Here is a 20,630-nt window from a genome sequence, read left to right on the forward strand (position 1 = left end):
GTTGTTTACCGTCGGAACTTTGGTGCCACCGACTGAAATGTTTAGATCCGGTCTGTACTCCTTTGTTCAGTTTGTAAATATGGTCGCTGTGGATTTGGTGGGGAGAGTGTCAGACTCCTTGAAGCGAGAAAGATCAGGGAGATAGCTGTTTACTGTCGAGCACATGCTATCGATTCTATTGCCCGACGTCAATATCGTGCAGCCATCAGCGTACGAGGCCACGGCAATTCCCTCTGGTGGTTGAGGGAGTTTCGAGATGTAGAAATTAAACAGTAAAGGAGAGAGGACACCACCCTGCGGAACCCCCTGTTTAATTCTTCTCAGTTTGGAGTTTTGACCTCGAAACAGTACGGATGATTGCCGACCGCTCAGGTAGTTCATGGTCCAACGCTTCAGCCCTGAAGGGAGCGTAGATTGTTCGATGTCCTCGAGTAGCGTTGTGTGGTTGGCTGTGTCGAAGGCTTTCGACTAGTCCAACGCTACGAGAATCGTCCTCTTGCAGGGTGGCTTCTGGTTTAGGCCATGAATTATGTGGGCGTTTATGACGCTAAGTGCTATGGTGGTGCTGTGCACTTTCCGGAAGCCATGCTGATGTTCTGCCTGTCTGAGGCGGTGAGTGAACGTAGGGAGTAACAAGGCTTCAAGTGTCTTCACCACTGGGGAAAGGAGAGTTATCGGGCGATAAGACTCCCCTTTGTTGGCGGGTTTCCCAGGTTTCAGTAGTGGGACCACTCTTCCGACTTTCCACACATCGGTTATTTGAAGAGTGGCCATCGACAAGTTGAGAACCTTGGTGAGATAGTTTACTCCCGTCGAGCCTAGCTGTTTTAGCATCAGCATGCTTATTCCGTCAGGGCCAATGGAGTTGGACGATTTGGCCTTTGTGATGGCACTCTGAACCTCCCCATCGGTGAAAGTAAGTGGCGCGCGGTCTTTTGGCATTTTGCGCAGCCGTCGGGTAACACATCGTTTGGCCTTGTCAGTCGAAGGGTGCAGTGTAAACTGCCGGCTAAAATAGCTCGCGCACTTCTTCGGGCCGGAGGAGGCATGGCCATCGAATTGAATTTCAACTCGATCGTCATGTCTCTTCGGATATGACAGGGCCTTGACAGTAGTCCGAAACTTACTCACACCGGTGAAGAGGTTGCAGGACTTCAGGTGCTCTATCCATTTTGTCCGCTTATGATGGACGACCATTTGCCGAATCGAATTATGGGCAGATGCGAGAGTTAGCACAGGTTGCCAGGTTATACTATTTATCAGACCACCGCTAGCGATGGTAATATCTGGCGAGCTATTACAAGTGCCCATAATTCTGGTGGGGGCTTCGTCATTCATTGTGCAGAATGTCGAATCGTCAATTAGGTGATATCCTGTTTGGCAACATGTAACTGGGGGGATGTATATATTAAATATTTCGAGCTCGACATCGCCTGACCGGACAGCTATACCCTGATATTCAAGGGTAGTGTCCCTGCGGTCGATATCACCATCGATTAGACCATATTGCATTGACACCAGCCAGTGCAAGAATTGCACTTGACTGATGTGACATTCCGGCGTATTACGGTCTGACACACGGAACAAACTGTGCGAAGAACCAGGAGCTGCTGGGTTGGGGGGGGATGTTAGTCAGACTGGGAGTCATGCTATCTGTGTGAGCTCCTTAGGGCCGTGGAGGTCCTTTCTTGGCCACTCGACTGGAGTGACGGCGCAGTGCGAGAACATGGTGCAGGTTACATAGCCGTTGAGGCAGATGTCGCAGTATTGCGTTGACGGCATGGTCCCACGTAACTCGTGGTCCCCTCTCTATGTGTCTTAAGGCCTGAACAGGTCTGTGCAGACGTGGCGGCCATTCAAAAGGCTTGCACCTGCATACTGGCGGCCATACCGGGCAACGAGCTAAAACACTCGTTCGACATGCTTTTGGACCGTGCAAAAAGCTGTATTAAAGCAGAAGGAGACTATTTTGAATACAATTAATTGATTTTGCCGATAAAACCATTTGTTCTTTTTTTTTTTTTTAAGTCCTGTTTACTGGATTGGTTGTTGTTTTATTAGTACAGGAGAATTTTCTGAAGACAAGTCAGTACATATTTGAGCAGTCATAAGCTATCTGTCTTTATTTTTGATTTCAGCAAAATCAATTAAGTCTAGTATTTTGTTTCGATCACTGGGCCTGCTATTGCACCTGTTCATAGTAGTCTAATACAGCTGTCTTCCTTTGGGACTAATTAGACGTGACCCAGAATACATGTGCTTTGCATTGTAATCACTACCTGCTAGAAATCTATGTCATAGCTTGCCAAAAAAATCTTTGAATTGACAATCTGTAGTTTTAAAATGAGGAGGACATTATTAAAGTTAGGTTAGGTTAGAGGGTCGATCCTAAGAAGGTTCACACTTGGACAGCTTAACGCCGGTCCGTTGTGGTACCCAAAAATCCCATGAGCTGGATCAATAGACCCTTACATGTCGGCGAAGCGTTTTGTGCCTATGACAAACTTGTTGAGACGGCAAATATCTATTTCGGCCAAATTTTCTGGTGCGCCGAAAGTGTGATTGCCGAGATGTTTCAGGCAGTCTAGCAAAAGCCGGACAGCGGTGGAGAAAGTACCGGGATGTTTTTACCTCACTCTCCTCCATACAGCTGTGACAACTAGCATCAGGTAGTATTCTAAGCCGCACCGCACGAGTTCCCATTGAACAGTGCACAGTGAGAACTCCTACCATATCGGCGAGATGAACTTTGTTCAAGGCGAGAAGATCCCGCCACCATCTGCGATGCACTCTCGGCCAAAAGGATTTCGCAGTCGCGCAGGAGTTGGTCGTCGACCATCGTCTGCTGAGTGCATGCGAGGTTCATTGGTCCAGAGCCAGAACGCAAGACGTGAGTGGAGATCCAACTCGATCGCATTTCGATGTGAGAGGGGCAAGGGTGACCTCTCCCGTGGCTAGCTCATCGGCTTTGCAATTGCTAGCGATTTCGCTGTGACCAGGCACCCAAGCGAGCCTGATATTGAAGTAGCCTGATGCTCATTCTAGCGAGGACAGACACTCCTTGAGTATCTGTCGGAGTGAATGCTTACCTCTCTAAACGAGGCTGCACTTCCTAGCAGTACTTCTACCGCCACCTCGATCGCAGCCACTTCCGCCTAAAAAACGCTTCAGTGGTCCGGTAGCCTGCAGCTAAGATTGACGCAGAGCTCTTTACCGAAAACCCCCCCTCCAACATTTTCTCCTAACTTCGACCCATCCGTGAAAAAGCTCACCGCGCCTCTTCTCCAGCGGCTTCTTTCCATCCACATCTCTCTCGACGGGATGAGCAGAGAAAAAGCCGACTCGAGTGGCCTCAGTGACGCAGTGATCCAAATTTTCAGGAATGCAGCTGAAGAAGGAGAGAATTGCGGCCTGTCCTTGTTCGGACCTCTTCATAAGCCCAGCTTCTCTGATCCTTATAGCACACAGAGCTATCGTTGGTGTGGTTCACAGTGCACCGGAGATTCCGATGAACGCCGCTCTTTGGACCCGCTCAATCTTTTTAGCCAGAGTAGTCCTTTGAGCGCTCTCCACCATACCAACACACCATAGAACAGTATTGGCTTGACTACGGTTTCGTAAAGCGAAAACACCACCTTTGGTGAGGGTCCCCACCTTTTCCCTATAGCTCCCCTGCAGCAATATAAGGCGACCGATGCCTTCTGATTTTCACCTTATCAACAGGTTGAAGACGTGAACCCCGAAAGAGTGGAGAGACACATTTGATACCTCCTAGTAAATAAAACCATTTCGGTTTTACTTGGGTTGACGGCTAGGCCGCTTCTATTCGCCCAGTTGGAGACCACGTTTAGGTACCCTTCGGTGAGCTGATAGACGGTATTTAGTAATATGCCCGACAGCCTTGCTCCTCAAGTTCTATAAGTAGGTCGTTTACCACCAAGATCCAGTGCAGTGGGGAGAGTACCCCTCCATGCGGAGTTCCCCTATTAACCTTTCTAGTTGACTAGGCACTAAAACACTCCACTACGACAATTCTGTCGCAAAGAAGAAAAAATGAGGTGCTTGAGGTTCGATTCCACCTCAAACTTTTGGAGGGCTTTAACCATTGCCTCTGGCCGCATGTTACTGAAGGCCCCTCGATGTCAGGAAAAGTACCTACAACAAATTCCTTGTGCAAAATTGCTATCTCCAGCCATGACACTACATTGTGCAAAGCAGTTTTGACCGACCTGCCCTTGATATAGGCATGCTGCGCCCGTAACAGTTTACCCCTCGGTATTCTGTTCCTCATGTACAGATCCATAAGTCTCTCCAGCGTGTTCAATAGAAACGAGGATAGGCTGATGGGTCTGAAATCTTTTGCACCGACATAAGAGCTTTCACCGGCATTCGGAATAAACGTAACCTTAACCTCTCTCCAGGGCTTCGGGACATGGCCCAATCTAACACAGTTCGCGTAGATGGGAGCCATAAAGACCCGGGGACTTGAAGGGCTTGAATGATTTCAGCGCCCAGGTAAGGTGACTCTCATCCAGCAGGTCCAAGAAGGCTGCACAGCCTACCTGGAGCTACCCTAGTGGCACTTCTTTAGTAGAGCGATTCAGCGGAAAACGAGCATCTAGGAGTAGCTTCACCGGCTCCTCGCTACTCGTTGTCCACCCGCTATCTGCATTTCTTAGATACCCCTCTGGAGTAGTATTTTTTGCAAGAATGCGCCTAACCCTTGAGGACTCGTGACAGATTTCTGATCAGCCTGCTTGACACCGTAGCGCTCCAAAATTTTGGCAGCCAACCGACGACCAGACTTCAGCTTTTAGCTCCAGGCACGTGCTTCCTGACAGGGCTCTTAGCGTTCGCCGAGGACCCGTAGCCCCATAAAATTCGGAGAGGTTCCTCTGCTAGTGCTGGCGATTCCGCCTCGCACTTCCGCAGACCCCCCTGCCTTAGCGCTCCTAGCGACGGTAAGCCAAGCACCCCCTAGATTATTATTCTCACCTTTTTTTATGTACCTTATATACAGATTTTCGAACTTAATACCTTATATATAGGTCAATATGTATGTAATGATATAATGAACTTCAGGGCCATATATTTAATAAAAGAATTTCAAGCTTTTGTTGTAAGATGTCTTATTAGAATTAAGTGAACTTATAAAATTTTATATACTTGTGTTATGAAATTATGTGTGAAATCAGTCTTCGAATTCCTTGCTTCCTTATGCTACATACATTGATTTTAGTTATTCTAGTAGACTTTATGTTGAATTATTATGCAAATTTTTATACTCTTGCAAAATGTTGCTACCGAGTATATGAAAATTGAGAAATCGTAATGAAACTTTGTACACGTGTTCCTTGGCGTAGATGGGCGGTATCGGACCACTGCCACCTCCACAAAACTCCATTAAACGAAAACCTATATAATGTCATAACTAAGCACTAGATTAAGATAGTAGTAAAGAGCACTTGTGGCTTTAAAACTCATTCTTATTTAATATACATATCTCCTAAACCACTAAATATACAATAATTACATACACTAAGGATTGTGAAAATAGACGAAATCGCCCTTCCATCTCCCCATATAAAGTTTTTTTTAAAAACTACTGAAAGCGCGATGAATAATTAATGCGCCAGAGACATTAAATTTTACACCTAGGATGATACAAGAGGGCTTTATAGGAGCCGGTATCAAAATTGGACGATGGGTGTTGCACCCATGAGATGATGTGCAAAAGTCAACCAGATGATAGGGATATGAGGTTTGAACCAAGATCTAAAACAATTCCATTCATATTATATTAAGCGCTAAACCACATAATTTTTAAAACTGCTTGTTTACTTAATTTCACTAAAATATCACACATTTTGACCAACCTAAAGGGTTTAAAAACGGGAAGTCGAAAATCACTAAATAGAGCATATTGGGGACAGACAAGTTCTAGACTGATTGCATAAACTTTTGACATTACTCAGGTGTACGCGAGAACATACTTTAAAGCAATTTAATAAATATATAACTCATACACTGACCGACATATTCGGCATAAGGTTTGTTAGAATAACGCATTATATTGTAGATGAATTATAGTATGTAGTATAATAGATTTGGATTCACATACCATATTTACATACATTAAACTATACTATCGATATTATACGTTCAGTTAATTTTGCTAAGATATTTTACATTTTGACCAACAAAACTATTGCCGCTTTAATTAGCAAAACATTGGAAAATTACAACATTCCTTTGGAAGATTGCCGTGGACAAGGCTACCATAATGGTAGTAATATTAACGGTAAATACGAAGAAGCGCAAAATCACATTAAACGTAAAAATATGTATGCAGTTCTTTTAGAAATATTGACAGCTTTCTAGTGGAGTTGCAGTTTCTGCGAGATCAGTGGAATGCAATTTATAATGAAAAATTTTTGCAGAGAATTTAGAACATGTCGAGACGATTTGACCATCAGCAAAAACACAAAAAAAACGGAAACGACCTACTGGAAGAAGTGGATGAAAATTGCAGTAAAGAAGAAAGTGAATTAAAAACTCTTGAAACTTGCAATGATCAAAGCAAGGAAAAAACCTTCAGGTGTTAGGAAAATATTATATAAAAAAAATAATAATACGAAATAATTCAACATTCATTATTCGATGAAATTGTAAATGGACTACAATCAAATTTGGTATTTTTTAAAGTTATATTATAGGTCATAGATTTACTTAGTTTTATTACTATATTTTACTTCCCGTCAATTAAAATTGTATTCAAATCATCTTCAAATAAGATATATGGGATATGACCTGAACTAATGAAGCTAAATTAAATATAATGAGTTGATGTGAAAACGTGAACGCAATTCATTATTTTAGGGATATAAGGTTTGGACCAACGTCTAGACCAATATCATTCATATCCAGTACAATTTTTAAGAAAAGTTAGGCTAATTGAGTTAATTTTGACATTGCTGAGGTATGCTTAAGATCATATTTCCAAGCAATTTTATAAATATATAACTCACACATTGAACGACATGTTCGGCTAGGTTTGATAAAATTACGAAAATCAATATATAGTACTTGGGAGTTCGGGTAATTCGTAAACTAAATTCACATATCTTCGGCATTAAACTATAGTATATCCTTAAGATATCTTACATGTTGACTGATATATATGGCATAAGACCAAAAGAGAAGTTTGAAAATCATATGTTAGGTATATGAGAGATAGGGGTAGTATTGACCCTATTTTATCTATTTTTGGCAATACAACATACTATTAACAGAATAAAATGCTTCCTGAGTTTCATTAAGTACCCCACATAACGTCACCAACATATTATATATGGAGTCAAATCAACCGGATGTTTGAAAATTGTGTGATTAGTTATATGGGGGCTAGGACAAGTTTTGATTTCCATGGAGATAACTCATTATTGGCTTAAGAAGGACTATTGATGCAAAATTTCCTTCCGATATATCAATTGGTGCTTTATTTGTATTCTGGAATTTTAAAGAATCAGATGGAATTTAAGATTGTGATATATGGGAAGGTGGCGTGGTTGTGATCCAATGAAGACCAAAAGAGAAGTTTGAAAATCATATGTTAGGTATATGAGAGATAGGGGTAGTATTGACCCTATTTTATCTATTTTTGGCAATACCATGGAGATAACTCATTATTGGCTTAAGAAGGACTATTGATGCAAAATTTCCTTCCGATATATCAATTGGTGCTTTATTTGTATTCTGGAATTTTAAAGAATCAGATGGAATTTAAGATTGTGATATATGGGAAGGTGGCGTGGTTGTGATCCAATTTCCTCCATTTTGGCACTGTAACAAGGGAATATTGTCAAAATGTTATATAGTGAATTTGGTTGAATCCCGAGATATGTGATTTCATCTAAAAGTGGGCGATGTCACGCCCACCGCCCAATTTTGATACCGGCTCCTATAAAGCCCTTTGTGTCATCCTGGGTGTAAAATTTAATGCCTTCGACGCATTTAGTTATTAATTTATCACACTTTTAGTAGTTTTAAATACACTTACACACACAATCACTAGCGTAAGAAGGGTTGAAAATATTTGTTGTGTGGAAATTTGGGTGATATAGCATTATTGGTTTGAGAGATATATACATTAAACTTATTAGGGGGCCCTTAACTAGATTCGTTGTGCTAAATTTGTGTTCTGTATCTTAATTTACGGCTTAGTTATACCACTTTATACGTTTTTATTAATAGCGCGGGCGATTACGTCCATCTAAACTTTGAAACCCGTCTTTACCTGTTTCTGTTTCAAATAGTGAATGTTCGTTTAGTGTTTTAGCGAGGATGAAAAAATTTTATCGATCATGATTGTCACATTGCAGGATTTCAGGACTAGAGTCTGTGACTAGAGGCAGAATTAGCCCAGAAGTGAGATTTCCAGACTAATATCGACACATTAGCCGCCGCCAAAGAAGAAAATCTCACTTCTAAGTTCCAAATAATTGAAGATTGTAGGATTTCAAACTGCATGTTCAGAACCTTAATCCTGATAGTCAACAAATTTTAAAAGAACAGATTTTTCATTAGTTAGGTCGATAAATAAATGTTTTAATAAACTGGATTTAACTTGTCCTATCGAGCTCTTTCGTACCCATTCTGGTGTAAACTTTTATGTCTCTAGCGAATTTATTTATAGATTTATCGCACTTTTAGTAGTTTTTAACAGAACCGTTATATGAGGAGTGGGCAGTGTTATAATCCAAATTCACCAATTTTTACAGGAAAGGCCAACAAAGGCCAAAAGATTTTGGGTTATTATAGCTTAAATGGTTTAGGATATATGTACATTAAACTTAATAGAGGGCGGGACCCGGTCATGTTTTAAAAAAATGTTCAACTATAGATGTTCCTCTCTAATGCTATCTGTTGTAATAAACATACCTTGTACCTTATTATGGAGCTTAGTTATGGCGCTTTATAGGTTTTTGATTAATGGCGTTTTGAAGCTGTGGCAATGTCTCGACTCCGCCCATCTGCAATACCACCCGTCATGTGTACAAGTTTCATCAAGATATCTCAATTACTCAAGTTTTCGCTTGCACAGACTGCCAGTCAGACAGCTACTCGGAGTTCAACTCGTTTCGTCATCCTGATCATTTATATATATAACTCTATATTTATCTCGATTAGTTTTAGGTGATACAAACATCCGTTAGGTAAACAAAACTATTATACTATGCAGCAACATGCTGCAGAACTATAACAATTTCAAGTACCCTAATATTCAAATATGTATATAATTTATTTTATTCATTACGTTATTTACACATATGTATGTATGTTAACAAAACCTGGTAGTCAAAAATGGATGTTTTACTTTAAATTTTGTACAAAATAAAATTTTAAAGAACAATAACTTTTGATTTGGTTTTCAGATGGTACTGCCATAAAAGCTATATCCGAAAATGTTGTAGTAAATCCTGGCGAAGATGCAATGCTATCATGTACAGTAGAGGGAAAACCATTAACCGATGAGCACATTAAATGGGAGAGAGTTGCTTATGACATGACAGTGAAAACTACGACCTCATTTGTGAATAACACTTCATTTCTTCACATAAAAGACGCACGCCGGGGGGATGTTGGTAACTTTCGGTGCATTGCAGACAATCGTGTTGCTAATCCCACAAATCGTGATGTCCTTCTAATTGTTAAATGTAAGTGTCCTATAATATTTTCCATTGTAAATTCCAAACATAGTTTTATTCTATTGTTGTGCATAATGATATGATTGCAGTTCCACCCGAAATTGATAAGTCGCCAACATTGTTGCGTGCAGCGAGTGGAACTGGCGAACGTGGACGTTTGCCTTGTCGGGCTCAAGCTGCTCCTCAACCAATATTCATCTGGCGTCAGGAAGGAAAGGATTTGCAAGTGAATCGCACATATAAGTATGAAGTTGAAGAAAAGAAAATCGATTCACTAACCTATGAATCTACGTTGATAATTGAAAAAGTCGCTCCAGCTGATTATGGAGCTTATGAATGTGTCGCCACGAATGAACTGGGCCAAACTACGGAAATTATTCGATTGGATATCACCTCGCAGCCAGATACGCCACTTAGTTTGAATATATTAAATGTCACACATGATAGTGTTTCTTTAGCATGGACACCGGGATTTGACGGAGGATTGAAAGCTTCCTACAGAGTTCGATACAGGTACAGAACTACAATACAAAATATTTTTCAGGCGAAACTGTAAACAAACCAATCAAGACAACGTATTATGTAACCGCCGTCATAACCAAAAGTAAATTCAATAATTGAAATAAAAGTATTCAGACAACAACAGAGTACAATATATGATAGAACACACTAAACAGATGACCTTCATTTGACACATGGTTTTTCATTAAGAGTGTTATGATTTAAAAAAAAAATTCATTAATTGTTAGGTAAATTCAAATGTTTTTTGTTTAATGTGAAGTACAATCGATAAAATTAAGTTCTGAATACAATGGCCTCCAACTGGTTTTCAACGAACGAATTTCATGAACCCAATTTCGGAGTACTTTTTCCACTAAATCAAGTCGTATGTCATGAATAGCACGTTCAATATTGTATTCTAAAGCTTGAAGAGATTCTGGTTTATTTCTAAAGACCAATGACTTCAAATAACCTCACAAGTCTAATGGTGTTACATCACAACTTCTTGGAATCTCCAAACTTTTCTCGCAACAACTTCGGTTGTTGCACATACTGTGTGGTACGTTGCCCTGTCTTGTTGAAACCAGATGTTGTCAAGATTAATTTCTTCCAAATTTCGGCCATAAAAAGTTGTTTATAATCGATCTATAGCGCTCTCCATTGACAGTAACAGTGTCACCAGCTTCATTTCGATAGAAGTACGGACCGATGATTTCACCAGACCAAAAACCACACCAAAGTGTCAATTTAGGTTCATGAATAATTTGTGGATTTTCTTTGCACTAGAATCTTCAACAATTCGACCAATAGCAAGGACGACCATAAAAAGCACACGACAAGTTGCAATTGGAGAACGATTATTTTAATAATAAAATTGAATAATTTGTAAACGTTGTTCTTGCATATATCTTTCCATGATAAAATTGGAAACATTACTGAATACAATAAAAAAAATTACAGGTCATGACATATTAAAAATGGCCGAAACGACACTTATCCATTATATCATCCCTATTGGAAAACCCGATACTTTGCTTTCAGTAACTTAGTATCATTAATTAAAATATCTACTTTTAGTGTTAAAACATAATTAACATAGTTTATAACATATTAGTTTTATTTGTGTAAATATCCAGTCACAATATTCAAGACAGGTATACATATTTGGGTGTTTTTATATGTTTCTCGATTTTTAAGGAGCACACCCAGTGTGACAATTAACGAAGTTTACAACATATTATTTTTATTTTTATAAATATCCAGTCACAATATTTAAGGGAGGTATACCCTTAAACACCTAGTGTTACAGCCTAAAAAAACGTCCATTTTTGAGAATTTAAAAAAGAAACCTACTGATCGATTGTTTTGAGGGGTATTTTTATACATGTTTCAAGAATAACATACACAGTGAAAAGAAAAAATAAATATTATTTAAGTTATACGAGACACAATTAACATAAAAATGAAAAAAAAACGCAACCACAAATTCGCCGTAAACGATACCCAATTATCCGATATTTGTATTTGCAACTTATATAGAACAGCGACGAAATGTATTTCTGTATACGACTATGCTAAGAGACGCGCAAAGGAGAAATAATATTGACCAATGAAAACGCGTAGTGTAGTTGTTGTACTAAATAATATTGCACCAATACATTTTATCCATATATGTCAACGCCAACACGGGCAAAAAGGGAACACAAACGTTTTTGCTAGCGTAATTATAACGGGTGATCCAAGTAAATGTACTTTTTCCAATAGCCCTTTGTTGATAAATCAAGTGCGAGTCATGTCAAACTGTCATATTATTTTTATTCAGTATTGTTTGGCATTTATTGGCAGGCTTACGCCTGAACAACGTTTACAAATCGTTCAATTTTACTAGAAATTTTCACGTTCTGTAAAGGATGTGTTTCGCGCGTTTCATTCCACTTACGGTCAATATAATCGGTCTACTGAGCATAGTACTCGCAACACCATCACCCATCTTGAGACCTAGCATTCATTATTGAAAATTATATTATAAATTAAAAGCAAAAAAAAAACACAGCTTGTGCAAAAACTGAAACCGCTCGACCTTCCCAAGCGACATCGCTTCTCTGTATGGGCTCTTGAAAACTTCCAAGAAGATCTGATGGTTTCGAGTCAAATTTTGTTCAGCGATAAGACTAATTTCTGGCTCAATGGGTATGCAAACAAGCGAAATTGCCGCATTTGGGACGAAGCGCAACCTATAGAGGTTAAAGAGCTAACATTTCATCCAGCAAAAACAATGGTTTGGTGTAGTTTGTGAGCTGGTGGAATTATCGGGCAATATTTCTTGAAAAATTATGCCGGTGTGAACGTGACCGTCAATGGCGACCGTTATTTAATGCCTGAAATTTAAGCTCGTGATCTAGCCGACATTTTGTTTCAACAAGATGGCGCCACTTCCCGAACATTGCGGATAATCCCGCTTCGTTTCAGGCCTTGGAGCAAAACATCACGCGTGTCATTCGCCAGTTACCTCGAACGATCAATCGAAAATTGGACTCAACGGATGGACCATCTGAGCCGTAGCCGCGGCCAACATTTGAAAGAGATAATCTTCAAAAAATAAATGCCATAGAAAGTTCGAATGATAATAAGCATACCCCAATAGGGGTTTAATTAAACTCTCATTACTTTTTAAGGTAGTGCATAGCTTCTATCGCAGGCTTTGAGCACGGTCACTCAACCAAGAAATTCCATAACGGAAATGAATCTTATGCGCTCAGTATTTGCATACTTTTAAGCGCATCGTATTTCGCATATCTCAAGCTTGACACATAAATTGAAGAAACGCAGGGTGATCAAAAATAATAATATTTACAAGACAATTTTTTTAATGCCAAATAAAAATTAGGAATTTAATAAAAATTTAATTTATGAAAATAAATTATTCAATATTCGGAGTCATAATATTAGTAACATTATTATTAAGCTATTGCATAGCTTTTATCGCGGGCTTTGAGCGCGGCACTTATTGATTCATGCGAAATGTTTATGTATGAGCATGCATATATCAGAACTATGTTGCCATATTTGTCAATGACACTTTTCTCTTTTAGAAGGAACGTCAAAAAGTTGTTCGGTATGATATTTAGCTTTTGCCATCGTCGCGAAAAGATGCTTGTAGGCAAACGCATGTTCGGGGAGTACGCGTAAAATGTGTGTATAAAGTGTTTTAAATATGAATAAACAAAGTGCATTTATTAATGAAGAATGTCATGGAAAAACAGTGAAAGAAAATGAGTGAGTACTCTATATACATAGATACATTCTATTATTATCACAAATGTAGGCGAAATTCGATAATCAAACGCTTAATATATTTCCTTTTGTTAACATTTTTTGATTGAATAACCATAAAGTGAGCCTATTTGGCACAATTTATACAAAAATCTTATCTAGAATGTATCATATTTAAGTAGCAAATCCCTTTTAATTTTTATAATAAGTTAACCGGTTCAGTTCTACCTTATTAATTTTCTTTTGAGTGAAGGCGGAGAATTTATAAAGTTTTTTATTTAGATGTCTCAAATAGCCATATGTAGGATTGGGGCTTTTTGGACTCTTCATGTTGTTTTATGGTTTTAGGCAGGATTTTGAAAGAAATATTAAATATGGCGGCCCAGGGTTTATTTGAGACACTTTCAAACATAATGAAGATTAAAAAAAAAAAATTAAAAAAAAATTAATAATGCATAAAAATCTTACGTGGATATGTAATTTGATTTTGATTTTGAGTTTATCATCCGGTGAATATAACAGCCCAGTCAGCATTTTAATGGATGAACATGCGAAAGAACTATCTTTTTCGACAATCTACGGCGGTCAGTTTCGAACATACAGAGATGGTGTTGGTGTTACTTCATTCATGCAAGCTACCAGTGAACTTCGGCGTACTAATAGGCGTGCTACTGACCTGCAACATCTTTTATACAATGGTGCAAAAATCATGAGGTTGCGAGTTAGTAGATGTGTAAACGTTGCGTTTAAGCATGTTGGACAAGGTACTTCAATTACGAAAGGGACCATTCAATCTGAAGATTATATAAATAATTGTTTAGAAACAAATCTCGCATTTCTTTGCAGAAAATTTGTTTTCTTATCGGTCACCACGCTCAAAAAGTGTTACTTAAATTAATATCAAAGAAAAAACTTGAATTAATATCAAAGAAAAAAAATACTGCATAAAAAATAAATATACAATAGCCTTACCGCGGCAGTCCCCGAGTGCCACACATACTTTTTTTATTCAATGTAACAGCCCTAGATAAGTAACGAATTATTCTTATTTATTTTCATTCCGTCCTATATAGAGAGGTGAACCGAGAACAATATAAATATATCGACAGCTTACCAAATAGCCATAAGTTGACCCTCAGTGGTTTGAAAACCAACACGCTGTACTTATTTTCGGTGATGGCATACAATGATTTGGGTAACAGTAAATATTTACCCGACTTACATCGGGCACAAACCAAAGGTAAGACACATATATGTGAACATTTATATTCATACTAGCTTTACCCACGGTTTTGCTCGCATTGAATCCCTTCAATAAGTATCAAAGACCATTACATTTTTATAAAAATTAGTATTTGAAAATTTCTATTTTCTATTTCTAAATTTTTACTACGACTAATGTTAAAATATATTTCAACAGAGTATTATTCTAGGATATTTTTGTATAACAAATATCTGGTTAGTTTATCCGTCCGGTAAAAAAATTTGTAAATTACAGGCATTTGACCTTCGCGATAGGCAACGTTACCGTGAGCATGGCAAGGCTTTTTTAAAAGCTACCTGTAATGACTGCCATTACACTTTGCTTATAGTCGAAGAGATAGTGGACTTCAGATTGTATGTATTTCACCAAAATTGATATTTTGCTTAAAGATTAAAGGTTTTTATAAAGGTACCTCATATACCATATATCATCACCAATATATGTATATGGACTAAAGTCAACTGGATGTTTGAAAATCCTGATATTAGCTATATGGGGGCTAGGAAAAGTTTTCTCCTATTTTATCTATTATATTCACAAAGAGAAACACAATAAGTATAGGAGAATCTTTAAGCAAAATAACAACTTTGGTCATATAGTCTGCAGTCCACTGGCTCTTAGACTATTATAGTGTCAGCATAGCTGAGGTTGTCGGGAATTTGAACAGATTTTTATCTTGCCTTTCTACATGTGTCTGAATAGGCGTTTCTCAACAAATTTTGTCGCCCTGCTGCTGTATGCTCAGTTCTCCATGAGCTGAAGATACTTGATTTCGTGCAACTTTTACTGCACGGGCCCATGACGAACTTCTGTACACATTTGATTTATGCTTTCGTGGCATTTTTTGTTTTCATAAATTAAAAACATTTTCAACAAACAAAATATAATATATTTTGCATTTTCCAAAATACCAAACTTTCAAATTTGTTTACAAACAATGAATCCTGCCAAAAGAGATAGGTTTATTCGCATTTATAATACTTGTATACGTTTGAATTTTTTAAATATTAAAATTGCATAAGTAATCGTGGTCAATACATTAATGGTCAATTACATAAATCTGTTCTTAAAAAACTAGTTATTTTATTTTTTGATAAGAACTAAAGTATAATTAACGTATTAACTAATTTATCGAAAGAAATATTTAAATGACATTTTAAAATATTTCCTTATTAACCATCTTCAAATGTTAATGCTGCATTTGGATCTTTCCTACAACCACAACAATATCTGTACAAACATGGTCACTTGAAACTAACAATAATCAAATAGAAGCTCCACCACCTTCGCAACCAGCTTCATCGTTAGGAGGTCCACCGACAACAACCTCAACACCATTGGGAGGAACTTCAGGTTTACTTCTTTTAGTGGGCGTCGTTTCAGGTGTCACGGTAGTTTTATTAAATGTTTTCATTATCGGATGTTGCCTGCACAAACGAAACCAAAAACGACTTAAGCGAGGTATTTTATCATTGATGCAAAAAAAAATTTTAATTTTCAATACCACATTAGTTCGAGGTATCGTCTAGAAAGAAACCATTCGGAACCAAATGGTGAAATTTATGTGTTGTTAAATAAAATAATCTTTAGTAGCGATTCGTCGTATGTTTATTTTTACCATAAAGAAATTTCCAGAGTACTAGAAAGTCCCTACAAATATATAATATGAATATATTGTAATACTTAACGAATAAACTTTACTATCCAGGGTGTGACCGATTAAATATAAAAAACCAAACTAGTCATATGTCTCTGTTTATAAAAATCGATTCGTTGTGAAATATTATTTGTATGTACTTATACATTTACACTTATGGGTAGTAATATAGAGACCTGGAAATGATAAAGCAGTTTAAGACACGCCTATCTTATAATTAAGTACACTTTTTCTTTTAATATTATATTTATTTCAATTCGAGCGTGGGATACCGATAGTCATCTTCTTAATTTTTACTACTGTTTATCCTTTTTATTGTGTATTTTTGCTTTTTATGTATTCGGAACCGTGATCTTTCCTTGGTTTGTTTGCGTTGTTTTCGCTTTTAATTTCTATGCGATTTAAGAAGGATTGGAAATATCAACTAAAGAATTAACTGAAGACTCAAGTACTCCCAGTCTTGTTATATTGGGAATATCAATGTCAGCGATTGGATTTTTGGTAGTCAATGTTGCTTTAGTCGCTTGGTTCTTTGTTTACAATCGACGCAAGAAAGGTTCGTTTATTTGTTTTACTTTTTATTTTTTTTTACAATATTTTTTATTATTATCAAGAACAATTTCAAGCAAGACCGCTCTTTCAAAGCCAATTTCTCTTTAAGAAATATAATACAACTAAAAACTTGAAATAGTGGTAGACCATAAAAAAATTAAAATTAAATGCCTTACTTGAATAAGTCAGCGTGATAGATCCCAGAAAACCTTTTTGAAACTACTAATTTATAAGTAGAATACATCTATTAACATAAATATTATACATCTACATTCAATCGGAAACCGATCACAACTTGTATTAAAGAAGTATGGAAGGCTAAATTCGGATGTAACCGAACAATTTATACTCTCGCAATTTGCAAAGATCAAAGGCGGGGAAATACTTAGGTGTTGCAAAAGTTTATTTTAAAAAATGTTGCGTAATAATTCAAAATGCATTATCCGAAGAAGCCGAACAATCAAATTTGGAATCTTATTTTCTCCTTATTTATTGTATTATAGTTCGTAGACTTAGTTTCATAACTATTGTACATTTTGATTGTCCAGAATATGTATATTAAAGAAAGAAATCCATTTAACTTCTTTAGGATAACATACATTTTGGCCAACATAAACGGTTTAAAGTCAGATGGAGAACATGTTTTCAAGCAAATCTGACTGACATATTCGAAATGAAGTGTGATAGAATAATAAAAATTATATATAGAATATGGAATTTGGGGTAAATCGTAGACCAATTTCACACAGTTTTAGAATTAAGTTGCTCCAATATTGATTGATAGATACACTATAAATTCAACCACAAGTTTGAAATTCGTATACTAACCGCTGTATAATGAGTGAGCGTGGTTATCAACAGACAGTACATAAAGAAGAGTTTAAAATACTTCCTTTCAGCAAGTTTAGTTAAAATAGTTCTAACTGTTTGTGAGATATGCTAATTAAATCTATTAGAGGCCGCGGTCACGCCCACTTACATACTTTATTTTCAGCCCACAGATGATGATGAAGCATTAGGTGAACAAAACTAATTAATGTAACAACATGTTGCGAGAGTATAATGAATTAACAGGCATATAAGAATTTAAATCGTTGATTATGTTGTCAAAAAAAAAAATTATTTGATATTTTGCATAGCAAACATATAAATAGAACTCATCCCAGATATTGTAAACTATCCCTGATAAGGTATTTTTCACTAATTCTGTATTCAATATTTTTTCTATTCAAACTATCATTATTTTTACATAAGCAGCTGAGAATGACAACCAACCAGGCAAAACAGCAACAATCGAAATGTATGCTCCAAGTTCCTATAACGATACAGTTACAGGTGAAACATTATCAAGTGTTTCCGAAAAGAGTGAATCATACTCAAATGATGGCAGTCAAGTGGAATATACAGTAAGTGTAAACGATTAAAAATATTGACAAAACATACAAGTATGTAATGCATTTACTTCTTTGATTGATACAAAAATCTTAATAAAATTAATCGAGGCTAAAGGCTCAGTTATACATGCATAGCACAGTACTGCACAGACAAATATTATATGTATACACACAGCGCATAGAAATTCAGCTGTTTTTTAATGTTTGTAAGATGGCTTTTACACACAGACTCTTTTGTACCCAAACCGGTTTATTATGGGCGAGAGGACGACGAGGAAAGACGAAGGGACCGTGTGCGGGTGGCACGCTTTGTGTTCTTGTTCGCGATAACGTTGAAACTGCTAGACTATTTGAAGAAAAATTAAAGCACCGACAACATACCATAGTATTTAGAGAAACTGGTATATTCGGAATAGATTGAGTTTAATTCCAAGAACCATCTGATGCACAGCTTCAATGTGGTTCGTGGTTATAATATTAAATTTATTATTAATTCAATAGTTTGGTTATTTCTATTAATAGATATTCTTATAATTAAATATATAGCTTATAACTATAAAAATAAATTATTATTTTCTTACAAAATCATTGATAGTCTCATGAATTGTGAGTCCAAATATATCCAGAATAGATCTTATATAGGGCAACAAAACCACTGTATGCCAATGTAATCTTTTTTCCGCGCTGAATTCCGACATTACTTCAGCAGTGGAGGACTTTTTTTTGCAACTTGGGGAATAAGGAATAATTTTGTACACATGCATTAATTATTTATAAATATGTCCTAAAACATTTAATGCCTTTAATATGTACAATATTTCATTAATAAGAAATGTGTAATTCACATGAATCAATTTTTACATAAAACAACTTTTGATTCTCCAAAATAAAATCTATTATTGAAACCAAAAAATATATTACTTGAAAATTTTTGATTTGACTACAAAAGAAAATATATTTTCTTCAAGGATGAGGCACGAAAAAAGGCAGCTTCGACATATTTGGTAGAAAGCAGCGATATGCCACCTCCTCGTTATCAAAAAGATGGTACTATGCCGATAGTCTATCCAAGTAACATAGGTAAGTACATTAATGCGTATGTACATCTGGATTTGAAATTATTACTTATTATATTTTTCAAAACATACGACCTTGTAATAAATTAATACTTAATTATTCAATTTACAGTCAATGCTCGAACATTACCACATCCCCGTCACCACAGTAATGTAACAAATATATTAGATCATCGAGCACACGATGATCAAATCCTCATAAACAAAGGCGTGTACATTCCGTCCCCTTCGCCAGCGCCACCACCTGATGGTTCATATTATAATATGAATAGTGACAGATATCTTTCATATCCTCCTATGGTAAGTAGTTTTTGTTTAATTAATTAATATAATAATTTTGAGGAATTGATTGCTCTCCATAAATAATGGTATACATATGTATGTTGTTTAGATATTGTTCGAACTTTCAGAATAATTTGCTTGCATCCCACACTTATAAATACTATTATGGTTCAAGTCATAATCCAGTTAAACCCCTTGGAATCGAAGGGAAGTTCTAGTTTGCAGAATATGGGAAAAATAATGATATTCACAAACCCAATTGTTAAACTGGTAGAATCTTTATTATATGATATGTATTGCATGAAATTCATGTGATCAGCAATGCTATCATTGCATGAATTCTATATTATATTATTTTTGGATGAAACGCTTTCTTTAACTCATAAGAATCCCCAAAAATCTATAAAAATTTTAGTTTTGAATAATTTATTAATTAGGGCCTAAAACAACATTTTTTTTAAATTTATTTAATTTAATAATATTTCAAGCCAAGAGTTTATTTACTTATGCGAATTAGCTATTTTATTTTTGATTTTCGACAGTACAGCGCAATTTGAATAGAGAATTGTAATTTATTTCGTTTGTGAAGTATTATATATTTATTATGTACATCTACAATATGTATAGTAATATTATAAAGAGGAAATATTTGATTGCTACTTGACGGACTTGAGTTCCTACAACGTTGGGAAGCTTTCATCTCTCCGGTGAACATAATATATAGTGTATTTTCAAAAAGGTTAGGGATCCTTACTAAAACATCAATAATGTAACCAAAGGTTTAAAAAATTACTTAACAAATTCCTTACATAACGTGCGCTGCGAATACAATTGATTATAGCACTAAGTAAAATACTACGACTTTGCTTACGTCTTAAAAAAAAATTAAAATACAGTTAAATATCTTTATTGGTACCTTAGTAT

The 20,630-nt window shown here is 36.5% G+C and overlaps 1 protein-coding gene across 17 annotated transcripts in view; it reads left to right on the plus strand.

The window, feature by feature from the left end:
• The window catches only part of sns (sticks and stones), a 90,403-nt gene that overhangs the window by 51,717 nt on the left and 18,056 nt on the right, over positions 1-20,630 (plus strand). For 12 of the 17 annotated variants that reach the window (XM_070109086.1, XM_070109092.1, XM_036371482.2 and 9 more), the window contains 7 exons: positions 9,435-9,716; positions 9,797-10,220; positions 14,555-14,721; positions 16,018-16,206; positions 18,212-18,360; positions 19,317-19,428; positions 19,537-19,724. In XM_070109086.1, coding sequence (XP_069965187.1) covers positions 9,435-9,716; positions 9,797-10,220; positions 14,555-14,721; positions 16,018-16,206; positions 18,212-18,360; positions 19,317-19,428; positions 19,537-19,724 — 1,511 coding nt within the window. Of the gene's footprint in view, positions 1-9,434; positions 9,717-9,796; positions 10,221-14,554; positions 14,722-16,017; positions 16,207-16,808; positions 16,959-18,211; positions 18,361-19,316; positions 19,429-19,536; positions 19,725-20,630 lie in introns of all 17 variants that reach the window. The other 5 variants (XM_070109098.1, XM_070109094.1, XM_070109095.1 and 2 more) reach the window with 5 other exon arrangements.

Source organism: Bactrocera oleae, chromosome 4 (assembly GCF_042242935.1).
Source record: "Bactrocera oleae isolate idBacOlea1 chromosome 4, idBacOlea1, whole genome shotgun sequence".
Classification (NCBI taxonomy): domain Eukaryota; kingdom Metazoa; phylum Arthropoda; class Insecta; order Diptera; family Tephritidae; genus Bactrocera; species Bactrocera oleae.